Here is a 17,874-nt window from a genome sequence, read left to right as displayed (position 1 = left end):
ACTCTACCATCTTGAATGAGTCCCAAATAAAGTCATTCTGGACACACCAAACTGCTTTAGTTTGATTTCTTTGGAGTATAAAGGGAAAGGGAACCACCATTTATTAAGTGTTTACTATATATCAGGCACTGTGCTTTTACAAATATTATTTCATTTGATCCTCACAACAACCCTGTGAGGTAGGTGCTAAAACTATCTTCACTTTACAGTGGAGGAAACTGAGGCAGACAGAGGTTGGGTGACTTGCCCAGGGTCATATAGCTAGTACGTATGTAAATATAAGCTCCTAAGGAGCAGGTGGCACGACTTTTCTCTGTGTCCTGGGTGGTAGTGTGCATAATAAAGGCAATGATGATGGAGGCGATAATGTCAATGACACAACTGTAAGGCCATTAATACCCCCACGGGGCAAATGTACCACACTAGAGGCTGTGAGCCGAGTCAGTACTTGGTGAATTGGGCCACAAAACTAGACTATCTGGACCATTAAAGCCCCAAAGCAGATACTTGTCTTGGGATCAAGCAGGATAAATCTAGGCCAAATTCACTCAATAATAATTTAACTTTCTGCTTCCACTTGGCTATGAATTCCCTTAGCAAAAATTAGAAATTCCAAATTTTGTATATTAAATATCACCCAAAATGTACTCCTAAGATGGTCAATGTTCCTTTTAAATGTAAGAATATTATACTTACAAGTATTTAACTTTTATTCATAAGAGACAGCATTGGATAAATTAATTCTAAGTCCTTCAGCTTCTTTAAATTATCTAATCCTTCATGTAGTTACGATGTTAGTTCAGATTCTCATCCTATCTAAGATGAATTTGGAAATTTTATAAAGTTAGACATCCTCATAATCTGTCCCAAGGCCTTTATAATAAGGCTTCTATCACTGGTTTCTAATTATCTATAAACAATAAGCATTCTTCTCTCTTCCATTTAATAATGTTAAGGCTCCAATAGCCTTATGGTCTCTTGTTGCTAGGATATAAAATCTTTTATTAAATAAAAGTCTCCCTTCTGGCTTGATTTAATGCCTGTCCATCTGGCTCCACCTCAGATTGCTATGTCCCAGTACAGACTTCTGGGTCCAGTTCTAGCCCCCAGACTCCCTTAATCCACCTATTTGTCTCTAGGGATCATCAGCCTTCTGGCCTTATTGGCCTCCCAGAGACATTTTCCATGGCTACACACCCTAGCTCATCCTCTTTGTTCATTTCTGCAGCTGTTATGTGGTGGACTTTCAGGACTTCCAGGTGTATCTCATGGGCAAAAGAACCCATTAGAGGAAGGTTTATTCTCCTCCATGTGGGCAAAGTAGGGACTAGGAAATGATTTTGCCAAGTAGGTATATACAGTTGTGCTTGGGGAATCTATCTTTGACCACTATCATTGTGAAGAATGTCCCTAAGTTGTCTCCAAATAGGCTTTATGGAGGGAAAATGTGATTGCTACATTAAGCTGTGATGTTGTCTATCTAATCCTTAGTAAATTTTTTATCTAATTATTATAACTCATGAATTATATCAATTAAATAATTCGATTTTTCTTCAAGTAACAGAGTTGGGTATATATATTTTAGATTTTTCTTTAGAGTGAGGGCTTCTGACAAAGGGGCCTTAGCCCCTCGATGGAGTTAGCCATAGTAGAAATAAATGGAAAAACAGCTATCAGAAAAATCAATACATTATGTAATTGCTCCAAACACTTTTCTTGGAAGAGGTATTTGGAGCAAGAGCTTCCAAGTTTTCCAGCTCCCTGACTTCACTAGAACTCTGTCCTATTCTCTGTTCAAACACCAACTTGGGGAGCTACTTTGTCTATAGGATAAAGCACTGGACAGAAGAATTGGTGTTCAAATCCCTACTCTGCTACTTATTATTTGTATGAAGACTTAAATGATACCCCCAGCTTCTAATGCCCCCTCAAAATTATTTTTATATATTGTGCATATCCTGATACATGCAAGCTTCTTGAGGGCAAGGATTATTTTATTTTTGTCTTTGCATTCCCATTGCCTCAGTGATTTGCCACACAGTAGCCACTGAATAAATGCTTGTTGAACTGACATTAGTCCTAGGAGTCCTGAGAGATGGGTTGGGTAAATATAATGATAGCTAATACATATATGGTGCTTTAATATTTGTGTTGTCCCATTTGTTCCTCACAGCATTAGTTTTCCTGATCTTATCTCATTTGCTCCCCCAAAGCAATCATTTTCCAGATCATGTCATTACAAATTTAGAGCTGGAAGAGAATTGAGGTGTAAAATCCATCCACTTTACATATGAACAAATAGAGGTTCAGATTGACTATGACACACTTAAGGTCATGTAGGTACTAAGTGGCAAAGGAAAAATTCAAATCCAAGCTCTCTAACCCCCAAATCCACACTCTTCTCATTGCATAAGCAACTGAAGCTCAGAGGAATTGAGTGATTTGTCTTATGTTACACAGGTCAACAGTTGTCAGAACCAGGATTCAAACCCCAGACTTGTGACTTCTAGACCAGATGCTCATTAGGCTAAACTACACAGATGTACTGGCAATATTAATAACACAGTCTATGCAGGCAGAGAAAGTTAGAAGCACAGAGCCAAGATTTTAAGGGAAATCTTATGAGCAGGGAAAAGGTGAAAAGTGGGAAGCACCTTGAAGTTTGAGTCTTCCAGAGTTCCACTCTCAGTTACCTGCACATTATTTCTATCACTATAAATGTCTTTTTACTCTCAAAGAATTTCACAGATGAATGATAACAATATCTCCCAGATGGAAACAAACTAATATTCTCTGGAAGTGGCAGAAGTTCTCAAATCAAATCATATGAAATCTGGCAAACGAGTTCAGGAGTTCTGAATTCTGAGCTCAGGCCACCTTGGAGTCATACCCTGGCAGTGTTTTCAGGTGAATCAGAGTTTCTTTGATGCTTTTCTGGGCCTACTCATAGATTCCCCACAAACTCAAAGTCAAATTCAGTTCATTTAAGCTAGTGTGGTAAATAAACTGGGTTTGTTTTATAGAATAGAACAGTCAAAATGACCTCCCCCCAAAAAATCCATTCCAAACTTCCCCCAGAAGTAAACATCGAAGCTCCAACTTCTTAAAAAGGTTTATGAGTCACAAACTGGGCACCTTAAAGTCATAAAATTCCAATAAAAATATAAATTCTCTGAAATTCTGGCTTTGTATATAATTATCCAGTAAGTGGAAAGAATGTTATTAAAGTTGTTAACCAATGAGACACAAGAAAGACAGAAGCAAAGAAAATTGAAGCTGAATGGGACCTTAGAAATCATTTTGAACCCCCTCAGTTTACAGAGAAGGCAACAAAGCTCAGAGAGGTCAAGTGATTGCCCATGGTCACACAGCCAAGTTGGAGAAAAAGAACCCAATTTTCCTGGCTCTCACTCCAGTGCTTTCTCTACCATGCCCTATTGCCACCCAGGATGTCAAATTTCTACTAAGAAGTTGCAAAATTTAGTTCTGAGTAATTATTTACTGGACCATAATAATAATGGAAGGGGTGGTAATGTTTAACTGATTTCTGATGGGGAAGCATAAAATTGTGACTCAGAAAGAAATGGGCTGATTTTATTGGGGCCAATGTGAGATAAATAAAATGTATATTAATTGTGGAGAAGTTAGTTGTTCAAAAATCATACAAAGTATGGGATGGGGTAGTAATCCCTACAATTGGACAACCTGTGGCTGACAGCTCGAGCTCTGGGCCTCAACGGGCTAGGCACGGAGGGTATGCACACTGAGTCTAGCACCACTGAATCCAGCATCATAGCAGAGTAGGGGAAATACAGCTCCTGTGGAGGGGCAAACCAACAAGTTAGAAATGAAGCAGATCAGAATTCATGGCACATCTGTGTTGGTGCTGAGAATGTATGTGGCTGCTACATTTCTAGCCTGAAGGAAACAGGGAGACCCAGTCTAAAAAACAAATGCAAGTCTCCTAGAGGGAGTAAGGTTCCTTTCAGCTCTGGAATTCTGTGCTTCAGTGAGAGCCTCCCTGCACAGGGGCTTTTCCCCCTAAGAAGTTCTAAGGAATGAAGGAGGCAGGATTAGGGGGGTGAATGCAGCAGGCCTCCACAGGCTCTTCTAAGGTCTAATAAAGCAGCTGGGAACAAGGACAAGGTAGTGAGAGAAGCTCTGTGTGTGTCTGTGTTTGTGTGTCTGGTATGGGAATTATTAGGAAGGCAGAGACTGTGAGAAGAATAGCAAAATCCCACTAGAAGCCAATGATTTATGAAGTTGTACTTTTGGTAAGCTTAGTTGGACCAAGAAACTCTGACCTACGAAAACCATCATTTTAACTAAGCTTGAAAAAAAAACAACTTTAAAGGGAAACACAACCTTCACTCAACAGGGGTCATGTGGGTGAAATTGTCTGTAGATGTCTGGTACGGCCAGCACATTCTTTGGTGAAAATGGGGACTTTAACCTAAGGATCGGTAATAAGATTTAAAAAATAAAAACAAAAAAAGAGGGAAGGGAGCCTACCCATTAAAGACAGTGAGGTAGTCTAGTGGGTAGCACATGGGACTTGGAGCCAGGAATACCTGAGTTCAAACCTTGCCTCAGACATTTGCGGGTTAGCTCCGTGACCCTGGGTGAGTCACCTAACATCTAGGATTCACTTTGTTCATCTGTAAAAGGGAATAATAATAGTACCTAAATGCCAAGGTTATTGTGAGCATCACATGATATATAATGAGCACAGAAGGTGGTGGCAGAAGGCACCTCAGAAGCCACGTAGCCCGATTCCTTTGTTTTATACATGAGGAAACTGAGGACCAGAGAGGTCAGGTGATATCCTGGGGCCACAGAGCCAGTTACTGATAGAAAGAGGACTCGAGCCAGGTCTTCAGACTCTCAGGTACCACATATTGTACAACTAAATATTATTATTATAATAAATGAATAATAAAAACACAAATCTCATGATATTATTATTATAAAGTACTATCTAAATGCTATTTTTCTTATTAATTGATTAAGACTGTTCTCCAGGTCAGATATCACCACTCAGATATGCCTGGGGAATGTGTCATGGCACCAAGCCTCCCTCCTGAAGAACATGGCTACCTGCAGCACCTGTGGTTACTTAGAGAGAGAAGACAAGGTGACAGAAGAAAGAAAAGGAGATTCCAGGCTGGGGATTGAGCTTTCTGTGACCTCCCTAGAGGAGACTGTTATTAAACAAGTAAAGGCCTGGAAAGACTGAGGGGGAAGGTGTGGTCAATGGACCATAGAATTTTAGACAAGACCTAAGAGAGGAGTTCAAAAAGAAGCTGAATGTTCAATTGTTGGAAAGCTGTAGAGGGAATTCTTTTTCAAGTAGGGGTTAGATTAGACAGTTTCTCAGGTACCTCCAGAGATGTGAAGGACCATAGTCACATAGCTAGCTGCCCCCCTAGCCTACAGGCAGAGCATTACAGAGTCTATTTTAGCTTTGTAACATCTGTGTATTTCCATATTATTGAAACAGCCTTAGTGACCAACACTTAAACAGCAACCAACAAATTCTGTGCATTTGCAGAGCCAAGATTCCCTATTGTATTTAATAGCTACAAAATACTGTTTAATTTCCATTAATAATTAGAACCGTACTTTCACCTCAGCAACACTCACAGCCCCACCCTTTAAAATGAAGACCAAAAAAAGCTGAACTAATAGTTTAACATTTAGCCAAAGGAAAAAGAAAAGGACTCTTTCTCCTATCCCCTCTCCATCTCATCCCATTTCACATCCAAATTCAAAGTCATTTCTTAAGCATGATCACTATCATTCTTGGTATAGGATTTCACAGTTTACGCTCCAGATCCCTGTCATCTGTTTCTCTTCCTCTGGCCTACTTTGTGCATTCTTATAGCTCCTGGACTTCTTTGTAAACCCTCCTTTTCATTTCCAGTTTTTAATCCCAAACACTTTACTTGCTAACATTCTAAAATTGCTGCTGCAAAAACAGGCAAAAGTAAAAGAAACTTTGTGTGTGTGTGTGTGTGTGTGTGTACCACATATTGTGTGTGCATTCATGTGCCACGTGTGAGCACAATTGTGGGATGTCTGTAGAGTTTTAAAGAATAAATTTTAAGACTTGAGATTTCCTAGGACTAACAGTTTGGCTCTGCACTAGGAGTAAGGGCACTGCTGTTCATTTTACAAGGGGGTCTTGAGGCAATCATTCCAAGTTTCTTTATCTCCATCTTCTCTATTTGTAAAGAGGAATCACTTTCTAGTTTGTGGCATTTGTCTGCATATCTAATAGGTTAGTATTATTATGTCCTGTTGGTTTACACTATATACTATTGTTTTCCTCTCCCACGTTTAAAAACAACAACAACCTGGACTTAACACAAAACCATCAAAACTGGCACTAACTGGCCCTCTTACTGGCAACCTCAATAGAGAAACCAAAGGTCAAAAAGTTTTATTCATTAGAGCTAGAGAAGTCTAAGGGGTGGCTAGGTGGCACAGCAGATAGAGTTTGGGGCCTAGAGTCAGGAAGATTCCTCTTCATGGGTTCAAATCCATCATTGGGCATATACTAGCTATGTAGTCCTGCGCAAGTCACTTAACATGTTTGCCTCAGTTCCTCGTCTGTAAAAGGAGCTGGAGAAGGAAATGGCAAACCACTATCTCTGCCAAGGAAATCATAAATGGGATCATGGAGAGTTGGACAAGACTGAATAACAAAGGGCAGTTAGTCCAATGCTACACTCAAGACCCGAATTTGCTTAAATATGTCATAAGAATGAAAAAATTAAATAAGAACATTGTGATTAGAAACATCAAAAAATAAGTTTTAAAAGCAGCCAGACCCCTTTCAGTTCAAAGTGCTTTACAAATAACCTAAATTCTGGAGAGTAGTAAAAATTAACTAAGTTTGTTCTTAAAATTTTGTAAACAGAGCATAAGTGAGAAGGTAGCATACAATAGTCTTCTTTTAGCTAAAGAATCTTTCTACTTCTCCCTATCCTTTACTATCAAGAATGAAATTTCACCTCTCTCTTATAAACAACCATTTTGATTATCAAATATACACTTTTTAAACTTTATTTTTCAGTATGTTTCTACATCCCATTAAAATCCTATTGTGATCCCCCACAAGGTGGCATGGTGGTGAGCCTAAATCCTGGAAGGCCACAGCAGTTGACTATATGCCAAAAGGTCCTTTTAAATTGGAAAGGCTTCCATCTAACCAAGACCTTTACCCTCTATCCCTCAGGTCCACTCTTGGCCATTCTCGCCTCAAGTATTCTCCACCCCCAATATTACTCTGCACCCCCAAAATGATTCATAGAAACAAACAGTTTTGATGTCTTCAGTCTTGCATTTATTCCTTTTTTTAAAAAAGAAGGAATATTTATTATTGGATGCTAAGATATTTAATAGGGTCCCTTAAGCTTTTGCTGAGTATAATATAGGAGCATCACTTCTCTGCTGCTACACTCCCTCTACCATAAAGACAGGCCTATGCACTTACCAAATGTTTCCATTGAGAATTCCCAGGCAGGAATCTAGCCTACTGGGCAGAAATAGATCAACATTTGCAAAAGACAACTAAATCAGCGCAGAAGGGAATTTTATTATTTTCCTTCATTTATTATTTCCATTCATAAAAAATAATTTTTATTATTTTCCTTCATGATTTCCTTTCAGTCTTAATCTTACCTAACTTTAAAATAGCAGATTAAACATTTCTGGTTAATGCACAGTAATGCCATGTGGTTGCATGGAGGAAAAAGCTCAGCTTTAGCATGCAGTGGATAAACTTGGACCTTTGATTTAGTCCTGTTTTCCTGAGTTGAGTTGATATTTGATCTCTCTCAGGGCCCCCCAAAAACTTGCTATTTGAGCTAAGAACATGGAGAATGCTCATGTGCCTTGTTCCTCAGCACCCTGACTGAGGAAGGCTGAGTCCATGTGTACCAAACTTTAGGAGACCCTCTCCTGAGCGATGAATCTTACCTTCCTGTCTCATGTTGAACATACTGCCCCTAATAGACTGTTAGACTGAAACTGACAGTTAAATGAAGTGTGAATTACTGCAAGGCTCTTTATGTCTTCAATCATTTCATGTGTAAAACAATTACTTTTCCCTGTCCTGTCAAAGTCAGGGTAGTAAAAGCAAGAAACCTTGCTGATATCTATTCCCTCTTAAAATTTGAATCCTCATCTGTGTTAGAGACATTTCAAAATCTACACGTAACTCTTATAATTTCCCCATCATTTCTGCTAATTCATGAGTCTTCTTCAAAAAAATCTATTTAGTTTCACTTTTTAAACTGACTCTGTAGCTAAAGCCCAACTTTAAAAAAATAATTTTTACCACCACATGTACATCATCCATCAGTTCCTTCTTGTCTAAGGATCATCAGTGCGCAGGCAGGAAATGCTATTTAAATTTATCCTTTATGATAAGCATGGGGAAAAAAAAAACTTTAGAAAAGCTCCTGGTTTTCCAAGGAATTTTCACCTTGCCAGGATATCTACTATGTTAGAGTCACAAACTTGGAAGGAAATGGGGGTGGTACTAAGATTTCCTGTGAGTTGTCTCCATTAGGTTACATGGGATGAGCATCTTGGATTCATAGAGCAGTAATTCTCAACTTTTGTTATACACTCACCAGTATGGTGGGGACAAAAGAGCCCATGAAGGAACTATCAACTTATGTCCCTTTGCCACTGTATTTAATTCAATTCATCCAGTATTTATTAAGTACCTACTATATTCAAGACCTTCTTTTAGGCGCTAGAGAGAAAAGATTCACCAGATATAAAATAAAAGTGCTTTGTCAAATGAAACACTAATGATTTGATGTCTGTTTTCTGTTCGGTAGAAATATAGAATTGACTCATGGAAGAAACCAAAAGAGGCAAGCCCATGAAAGGTGGCCTTGCAGATCTCCAGTAATCATATTTTGAAACCTTCTGTCCTAAAGGGAGAACATATCAAATATTAGTCTCTATAAGCTGCTCCCCAGAGTGCTCTCCTCTACCACTCATGTTTCAACTATGACTGCGGACAAACAAGAATGGAGACCTAAGCAACCACGATATCTACTAAAAGGAAAAGCAGCAAGGTTATATTATGGGCACTGAAGTTTCTTGCTACAAAATGTTATCATATAAGAACTTATTCAAATTCCAGAATAACATGAAGACTTTATTTGCTTAAATTCATTTTTTAAAAAACTGAACTGGAGTGCATTCTATGGGAAAAACAAGTGTGGGCCAGATCTTCCTTCTAAAGAAGACTCAATGGAGAGACAATATGATGGGGGGAAATAGAGGGCTGGCCTTGGATGTCAGGTCACAAGGACCTGAATCCAAGTCAGACTTCTGACACATTCTGGTTGTGTGATGCTAGGCAAGTCACTTGACTTCTCAATGCCCCTAAGCAACTCTCTAAAATTCTAAGTTCTAGATGTGCTGCCTATCTGCACCTAGTACACAGAACATTTCCTATGTGATTAAATCATAGGTCTGAAAAAGAAAGTAAGAAATGTAAATATCTTTTAAATGTATATTTAAAAATTATATTCCTAATAGTTTTACTACTATTCAGAGCCCTCAAAGAAAGGAAGTTTTGATTTAAAAAAATTTAATTTCTATTGATGACATGAGATTGTAGCTAACAGCAGACAGGATGTCAGAAAATGAATTTCCCTGTAAAATAAACTAAAATTCCTAAAGGAAAAGGAAACATTATTTTTGGTGCCTTTAACAGACAGTCTGTGGAAACAAAAGTAACTTCCTCTAGCTCACAACTAGTGTCTAGCTTCAATCAAGGCCCAATTTCTTCTTCAGGACCATTGTGTTTAGCAAAATTGGTTTCTTTTCCAGAAAACAAACTAATTTTTATAGAAATATTAATGCAATTTAATTCAACAAAATACTGTGAAAGGGGTTGCTTGTGTATCCCCAACTTCATACCAGTGACTCGTTTGTCTAAAACCATTCATGTGCCTGTATCTGGTTCTACCTTGTGATCAACCACTCTTATTTGTGAACTAACTGGCTTGAATTAGGGGTTCATTAGAATTAGTCTGTGCTTATGGAAGAGAGTAAAGACAATTACTTATGCTGAACACTTGGTCCCCAAAGTCTCAACCCTACCATGTGTCAAATGGTCAGTTTCATGGAATAGTCTCTTACTGGTTGCTTTGGCTTAATTAATGAGCAAGTAACTCACCCATAGTTGCCTGGGGCTTCCTAGTACATCTCATGAGTCATAGATACCATGGAGGAACATTAAAGGCAGCAGAAAAAAGATGGTTAATGATCTTCTTAACCCACTTGAAGGCTGTACCTTCACTGAAAAAGGATGCACCTTAAACATTTTACCTTTTACCCTCTACCATTTTCAACTTGGAAACAGGAAATCTGGATTCCATTCATTGCCCAGCAAACCATGTGTCTAATAAATGGAAAGTACTATTTAAAAACTAGAAGGGCACTTCTTCCTGTCTTGCATACAATGGGTGGTGTTAAATACACTGCCCCCACAAAAACAGTCTGCTCTGCAAATTCTGAGGTTATATTTAGAACAAGTCATTACCATAACTAGTGGCCTCACACCAGGGAATACATTACCTTCCTCATCCTGCTAATAACACCCGGGCTCAGAATTAGGAATCCCTTTGAAATTAGGAGGGTAATTCAGGGCATAAATCAGTGTTTTCCAAATTGGAGACTGAGTGATATAAGTAGTTTTGCAAAGTTTCCTGGTTTTCATCCAGAGATGTGTATTTTCCTCTTACTGTATCTGATCACTTTTGACATTAGGAAACTGCCCCATGATGATGAATGCATAGAAAGAAACAAAGAAAGGAAAAGCACTGAGAAACAACAGCCTGAAGAATAGCTAGCTACAATGTAATTTTTAGAGTTGCCTTAGCCTAGGCTGAGAACTGTATCAAGTTATTTACTTAAATGATACTTGTGTCTGCCCATTGCTCAAAAATCCCTTTATTTCTTCATTTAAAGCTTTGAATAACCAAGGGTGTCCAGCTATCTTATTGAGGTCACAGGACAGTAGGAGAATAGATTTAAAATGTTTCAAGTTAAGGAAAATGAAAGGAGGAAAAAAGCTAACCCATAACACAAGAGCTTCCTCTTAGGCTAAAAGGAAGCCAGTAAGGTCTAAAATTAACTCTGATCCATGAAGAGAATTCTGCACAGGAAACAGAGCTCCCTGTGATTTGTGAATCCGTCTAAGATAACAAAAACATGGGTTTCCTCCTCTTCCCTCAACTCCCAAAATCAAGTGACCTCACTCACTGTTCACTAATCAATTCCCAATACTCCTAGCAAAGAGAAGCTATCAGAAGAGAAAAAGGCAGCCTGGGAGTCAAATTCAAATTCTCTGTGAGATAAGCCATCTGCTGCGAATGCTTAAAATCGAAGCTTGACCTTGACTTCAAGTAAGCATGGAGATTTCTCTTGTTATTATAATTGAAGAGTGAGAGGTACAAGTGTAGCAGCATCTGCCTTCAATCCCCTCCGGACTGGTTAAGGCTAGAATAACTTTGCATTGTTCCTTTCACAAAAGGTAAATCAGCTACTGCAGAGAAATCAAAGGAAGTAAAAGAGATTTACATGCAGGGATCCATAACAAGTCAACAATGATTTGCTGTCAGGGAAACTGGATTTCAAATACATGCTTGGGGAAGGCTAGTTTGCACCTTAATTTCCTAAGACCTAATTATAGAGATATTTTAAAAATCCAAGGACCTCATTTAAGTTCTCAGTATTTCTCAAAATCCACATACTGGTCAAATTCAAGAGAACAATTAAACTCTGCCCATAAAGCCTCAGGTGTGGGTGGGAAATGTAGCTAGAGAGAAATAGATATTTTCTGATGTGTACACATAAGCCAATGTTATTTCTACAGGAGAAAAAAAAATCAATGACAGCTCTCCTCTGCACACCGACAATTCTTCCAGACCAACAGTTCATAATCTTTTTTAGTATGAGGAACCCCTTTTAGCATCAAAAAAATTTTAGACTCCCCCACATGTTAGCAATTTTACTATTAATATCCACTGGCTGAGAAATGATGTAATGACAAAAGGCTACTGTGAATTCAGTAGTGCTTTGAAATTAAATTAATCATATCATTTATATGTGCTTTAAAATAGTAATATATGCAAGACATTATTTATTAAGTCTTCTAAATGGCCATACCTAACATGCATATGGATTTATAGACCACTTGCAATAATTCTGTGTGCCCACACACACACGCGCACGCACTGACTGACTCTCTCTCTAAATGGCCATACCTAACAAGCATATGGATTCATAGACCACTTGCAATAACTCTGTGTGCCGCCCCCCACACACACATACACACACATGCTGACTGACTCTCTCTCCCCCTCTCTCTGTCTCCCTCCCACCTCCTCTCTCTCTCCCTCTCTCTCTCTCTCTCTCTCTCTCTCTCTCTCTCTCTCTCTCCATCCCAGAGTCTCTGATGATAGATTGGGAACCACTGTTTTAAATTGTACTATATAATTTAGGTTTTGATTGTATACTGTCTTACATTGTTTTCTAATTGATTCATGTAAATCTTGTCTCCTCAACAAAATTCCAAGCTCCCTAAAGACTGGCACATTTCTTATACTTCTTTCATGCCTTCTATGGTGCCTACCACAGTGCTGGGCATACTGCTGAGTACTCAATAAAGACTAGGTGGCTGGATTCATTTCAGAGATAAGTTAAAGATTTGTCCTGTAAGAGAAAATACAGGCAAATCTGAACTTCAAAGAACTTAAGGAAAATTAAATCTTCTGCCAAGGTCTGACCTTCCCTCGTGGAGAGGTTCAGCATGTCCTTACAAGTGAAGCAGCATGAAGAATGTGGCTCTCTGTATTCATCTGCTCAGACAGTGTATTAGCTCTAGGAAGAATACACATCCCCCACAATCATTAATTGAGATTCCAAATTTTTCTTAAAATTGCATTTCCAATTTCATACATATATATATATACACACATATATATCTTATTCTTAAGACTTTAATAACTTTGAAAATTGCCAATTTCATATTTTTAACTAAAAAACCTACTTTTGCCATTAAGAAACCCCTTTTAGAAAAAAAAAAAAGTAAATACAAGTTACATGGCTGTGAGTCACAGACTAAACAAACCAGTTCCCGTGTACTGCTAGCCTTACTTATTATGAACAGCTGGAACATGTGTATTAGTCTATTGACTACAGACAGCTGTGGCCTATTGTTAATGTAGCCAGTGAATAAGACATCACCAGATCCAAAATAAAAATATAGATTTGTAGGTGATGTTTTTCCTTTTCCTCCAGATCCCCAACTTCTTTTCTTCATCAGCTGCATAAATTTACTTTGCAAGTATAAAATGTGCAGACACAAGAGAGGGAGAAAAAAAATGCTTGTCCTCCCATTCCATCAATGCATCCTTCAACTTTACAAACTTCTCTTAGGAAAGACAATGCCGGATCTCTCCTGCCTACCTGTCTAAGAGACAGTGCGACATGTCCCAGTCCAAACAATGAACTATGAAGAAGAGATGATCCTGGGAGTTTTCTGCACCAACATGCTAAGAAACAGGAAGATCTGGGTTTCAATATGGTCTCTGACACATGCTGGCTGTGTGACTGCAAGCAAATTGCTTGACCTCTCAGCATCCCAACTATGTAAAACTCTGAGCTGCAGAAGAGTTGCTATTCTGCATGAGCAGATGGAGTTGCCTCCACCAGAGTTCTCTATGCCAATGAAATTGCAGTTTAGACAATATAGAGACACTAGAAGCCACAGATGGGCACAGATGTGCAGCACAGATCAGCAGCCACCTCCTTTAGGATACCTTTCCTGATTCTTCCAATCATTAGCACATTTCCTAGCATTTGGTATTTACTTACTTGTGCACGTGATGTATTGCCCCCAGTAGAATGCAACCTCATGGAGGTCAAGGACCATTTTGTTTTTAATTTTGTACCCTAGCAGCATCCAACAAAGGGCCTTACACAGAATAATATTGACAAACGTTTAGTGAATTGAATTGTATAGAATCTGATGAATTGCACACAAGTGATGGAGATAACACCTTGGGGAAATTTATTAGTTTCAATAGTCCTCATCCAAAGAAATTTGCTGTATTGGGACTGGGCCATGAAAAGCCTCTGGTATGCAGGAAATCTCATGCTTCAAGGGTTGAATGAGAATTCTTATTTTCCTACAAACTTGGATGTCTTCTATAGAAAGAAATACAAATAGAGTTGAATGGAGGGGAAAACTTAAAGGAAAAATCATTAAAATGATTTGTTTACCTAATGTGAAATGTACAGACACTAGGACAGGTGGTTCACACTACCTCAGAACCTGAAGCACAAAAGGGCAAGGACAATTTTATATGTGAATTCTACAAAGTGCCTGATAGGCTGTGGCTGCTTAATAGATATCAGCAATACCATTTACATCTGGAGGATTCTAAACTGCTAATGATTTTCCCTGTAGATATCTATTTATTCTTTAGCCACCAGTAAAGCACCTACTTAAACTACCTGCAAGTACACAACAAATAGGAGGAAATGAGCACAGTAAGCTACCATTTGATAACCCCAAGACCCCAGCTATTGGACCAAGAACTCACTACTCAACAAAAACTGCTGAGACAACCAGAAAGTAGTATAGAAACATATTCCGAGATAAGCTCCAAATGGACCTAAGGGTGACATCATAAGGAAATTGGAGGGGCACAGAAGAAAACATCTGTCAGATTTGTGAACAGGGAAAGAGTTCATGACCAAATAAGAGACAGATTCATAGGAAGCAAAATAGACTATTTTGATTACATAAAATTAAAAAGGTTTTGCACAAACAAAACCAATGTAGCTAAAATTAGAAGAGAAGAAGGAAACTAGCAGAAAAAATCTTGAGGCAAGTTTCTCTGGTTAAAGTTTGATTTCTAAGATATATATGGAACTGATTTAAATTTTTAAAAATAGAAACCATTCTCCAATTTATAAACAAAGGATATAAATAAGCAATTATCAAAGGAAGAAATCCAAGCTATCAATAACCATAAGAAATAATACTCTTAATCACTAATAAATAGAAAAATGCAAATTAAATGAGGCACTACCTCACATGCTTCAGATTGGCAAAGTTGATCCAAAAATGAAATTTACAAGTGCTGGAAGGGTTGTGAGAAAATAGGCTTTTTAATGTACTGGTGGTGAATGTGTCTGGACACTTTGGAAGACAATTTGGAACTATACCCAAAAGCTATTAAGCTGTATGCTCCCTTTGACCCAGCCATATCACTACTAAGTCTATACTTCAAAGAGATCAAAGAAAGAAGCGGGGAAAATTCATATGTACAAAGATATTTATAACAATTCTTCTCATAGTGGCAAAGAATTGGAATCCAAGAAGTACCCATCAATTGGGAATGACTGAAGTCATGGTATATGAAGGCAATGGAATACTATTATACTATAAGAAATTATAAAGGGGAAGGTTTCAGAAAAACGTGAGAAGACTTGTATGAACTGATGCAATAAAGTGAGAACTAGGAGAAAAATTTATATGATAAATGATATATATTTTTTTAAAAGCAACTTTGAAAGACTTAGGGAACTCTGATTAACACATTCAACAGCCATAAATCCAAAAGACTCATGATGAAACATGTTATCCACCTCCAGATTGAGAGCTGATGGACTGAGCATGAAGATTGAAACACATTTTCTTTCTTTTCCTTTTTTTTTTTGGGGGGGGGGGGTGGTGGTGACATAGCTAATATGGACATTTGTATTCCTGGCTTATACATATATCTAACAGGTTTCATTTTTCTTGCCTTCTCAGTGGGTTGGGGAGGGGGAAGGAGTGAATTTGAAACTTAAAATAAAATTTAATTTAAAAAATAAAGTTGATGTTATGGCCTGAATTGTAGCAGTAACTATAATTATAATAATAGTGATTAATAATAATAGTTCTATACAATCATGAAAATATTGAAAATTTTTGGGAAAAGAAAAAACTAGAAGAACAAAAGGTCCACTTTAAACCTCTATATGGATCTCTTATGAGGCAGTTTTCTTAGGCTACTCAGTTCTTTACACCACCATTCCCTCCAAAGGGCCTTCCTACTGATTAATGCTTCATCACACACTTGTACTCATGGAGGAGGGAGTTCAGCATTCATTGTATCTATCTTCGTTGTGCCAATAGCTTTAAACCCCTGAAGTCTTACCTGTCCAGGAGCAGCTCCAGTACTTCTTTAGTGGAGGCAAAACCCCTATAAGTTGACAGGAAGATGCTGATATAGGTAAAGTCATTGTCTCCAAAAGCTGTCAATAGGTTCTCCACGAGTTTCTCCAAGGTACCAGCTTTTATGGTCCTGATTTTACATGTCTCATACTGGCTGACTGTATGTCCAGGAGGCAATTGGTCCCCTTCAACCTATACAATGAATCAAAGAAGATGTATTGAAGAAATAGTCCTCAGAATAAAGCTAAAAACACTGAAATCATTCAGGATTATGTCAGTTAATAATGATGTCATCTGTGTGTATATGTATGTATACACACATATACATATGTACATGTATGTATAGCTATAAATAGATATGTGTGCATGTATATGTATATGTATATGTATATGTATATGTATATGTATATGTATATGTATATGTATATAAAACTTTCAGGTTTGCAAAGAATTTGTTTCCATCATGACACCCCTGAAAGGTAAGCAGTACAAAATTATCCTCATTTTACAGATGAGCAAACTAAGATTCAGAAAGTTAAACTGACTTGCCTAAAACTACCCAGCTATCTGAGTTGGAGCCAGAATTAGAATTCAGGTGTCCTTACTCTAGATCCAGTGATGCTTCTACTCTCCTGTCCTGCATCTCCTAAAAAATAAAATATTAATAACTTACATTGATACAGTGTTCTAAATTTTACAGAACATTCTGTGTACTCTATTTCATATGATCTTCAACACAACTCCATGAGGGAAGGCATTATTATCTTCATTTTCTAGAAGGGAAATTTGAGGTGCAGAGACATGTGTTCATGGACATGCAGCTCATAAGTGCTAGTATGGTATCGTAAGTCCAGAACTCTTTCCAGTAAAACAACTGGAATGATGTTATTGTTTTTTTTTTTTAGGATCCGAGAAGTCAGAGATAAAAGAGACTTAGAAATAACGTATTCTAACCCTCTTGTTTTACATATTAGAATCTGAAGCCTGGAGATGTCGTGTGATTTTGCCTAAGGCCATAGTCAACTAACATGCAATAGTTTCATGCAAAGGAACCCTTGGTGTGTCTCTGCAGTCTGCTTCCTTTTGCCTTTCTGCCTCTCTTTACCCCTTCCTAGTATTACAGGTATTTCTTCAGAGCCAGGCCATTGGCTATTTTACCTGTCTCTTTTCATGTTGGGCTGGGTTGCCGACATGTTTTGTCAGGGTGGCTTTTGAAGGATTTCTAGGAACCTGACTGACTGCCATTCCCTGGCTATGATTGCCAAATGCCATCTAGTATCTCCTTTCCTGCCGGTTCTTCCAATGACATGCTCACATGGAATGTTGGCAAAAGTCATTCTTGGAGACAGCTTCATTTCAGCTATCTTCCTCGAAGAAGACTCTAGTCCTATCCTTTCCCAACAATGAATGCTGAGTATCCTAAAATCATTTGGAGCCTTGAATTGAGATCTTTTCATCCATGGGTCTCAAAGCACATTAGAATTAGGTATTTTCAGTTAATCAGCACATGCTACTCTCACTCATTGGGTGGACAGCACTGGGCTTAGCTCCGAGAGAGTTAAAAAAGAAAGACATGAGGGTGTGAGTCCTCTTTTCTAGGAATATGT

General features: G+C 38.1%; 1 protein-coding gene across 2 annotated transcripts in view; it reads right to left on the bottom strand.

Moving 5' to 3' along the window:
• The window catches only part of RGL1 (ral guanine nucleotide dissociation stimulator like 1), a 156,905-nt gene that overhangs the window by 85,878 nt on the left and 53,153 nt on the right, over positions 1-17,874 (bottom strand). For both annotated transcript variants that reach the window (XM_036755958.1, XM_036755959.1), the window contains one exon: positions 16,251-16,459. In XM_036755958.1, coding sequence (XP_036611853.1) covers positions 16,251-16,459 — 209 coding nt within the window. The remainder of the gene's footprint in view (positions 1-16,250; positions 16,460-17,874) is intronic.

Source organism: Trichosurus vulpecula, chromosome 4 (genome assembly GCF_011100635.1).
Source record: "Trichosurus vulpecula isolate mTriVul1 chromosome 4, mTriVul1.pri, whole genome shotgun sequence".
Lineage (NCBI taxonomy): Eukaryota > Metazoa > Chordata > Mammalia > Diprotodontia > Phalangeridae > Trichosurus > Trichosurus vulpecula.
The sequence above is the reverse complement of the archived record's forward strand: the minus strand, read 5'-3'. Positions and strand labels throughout refer to the sequence as shown.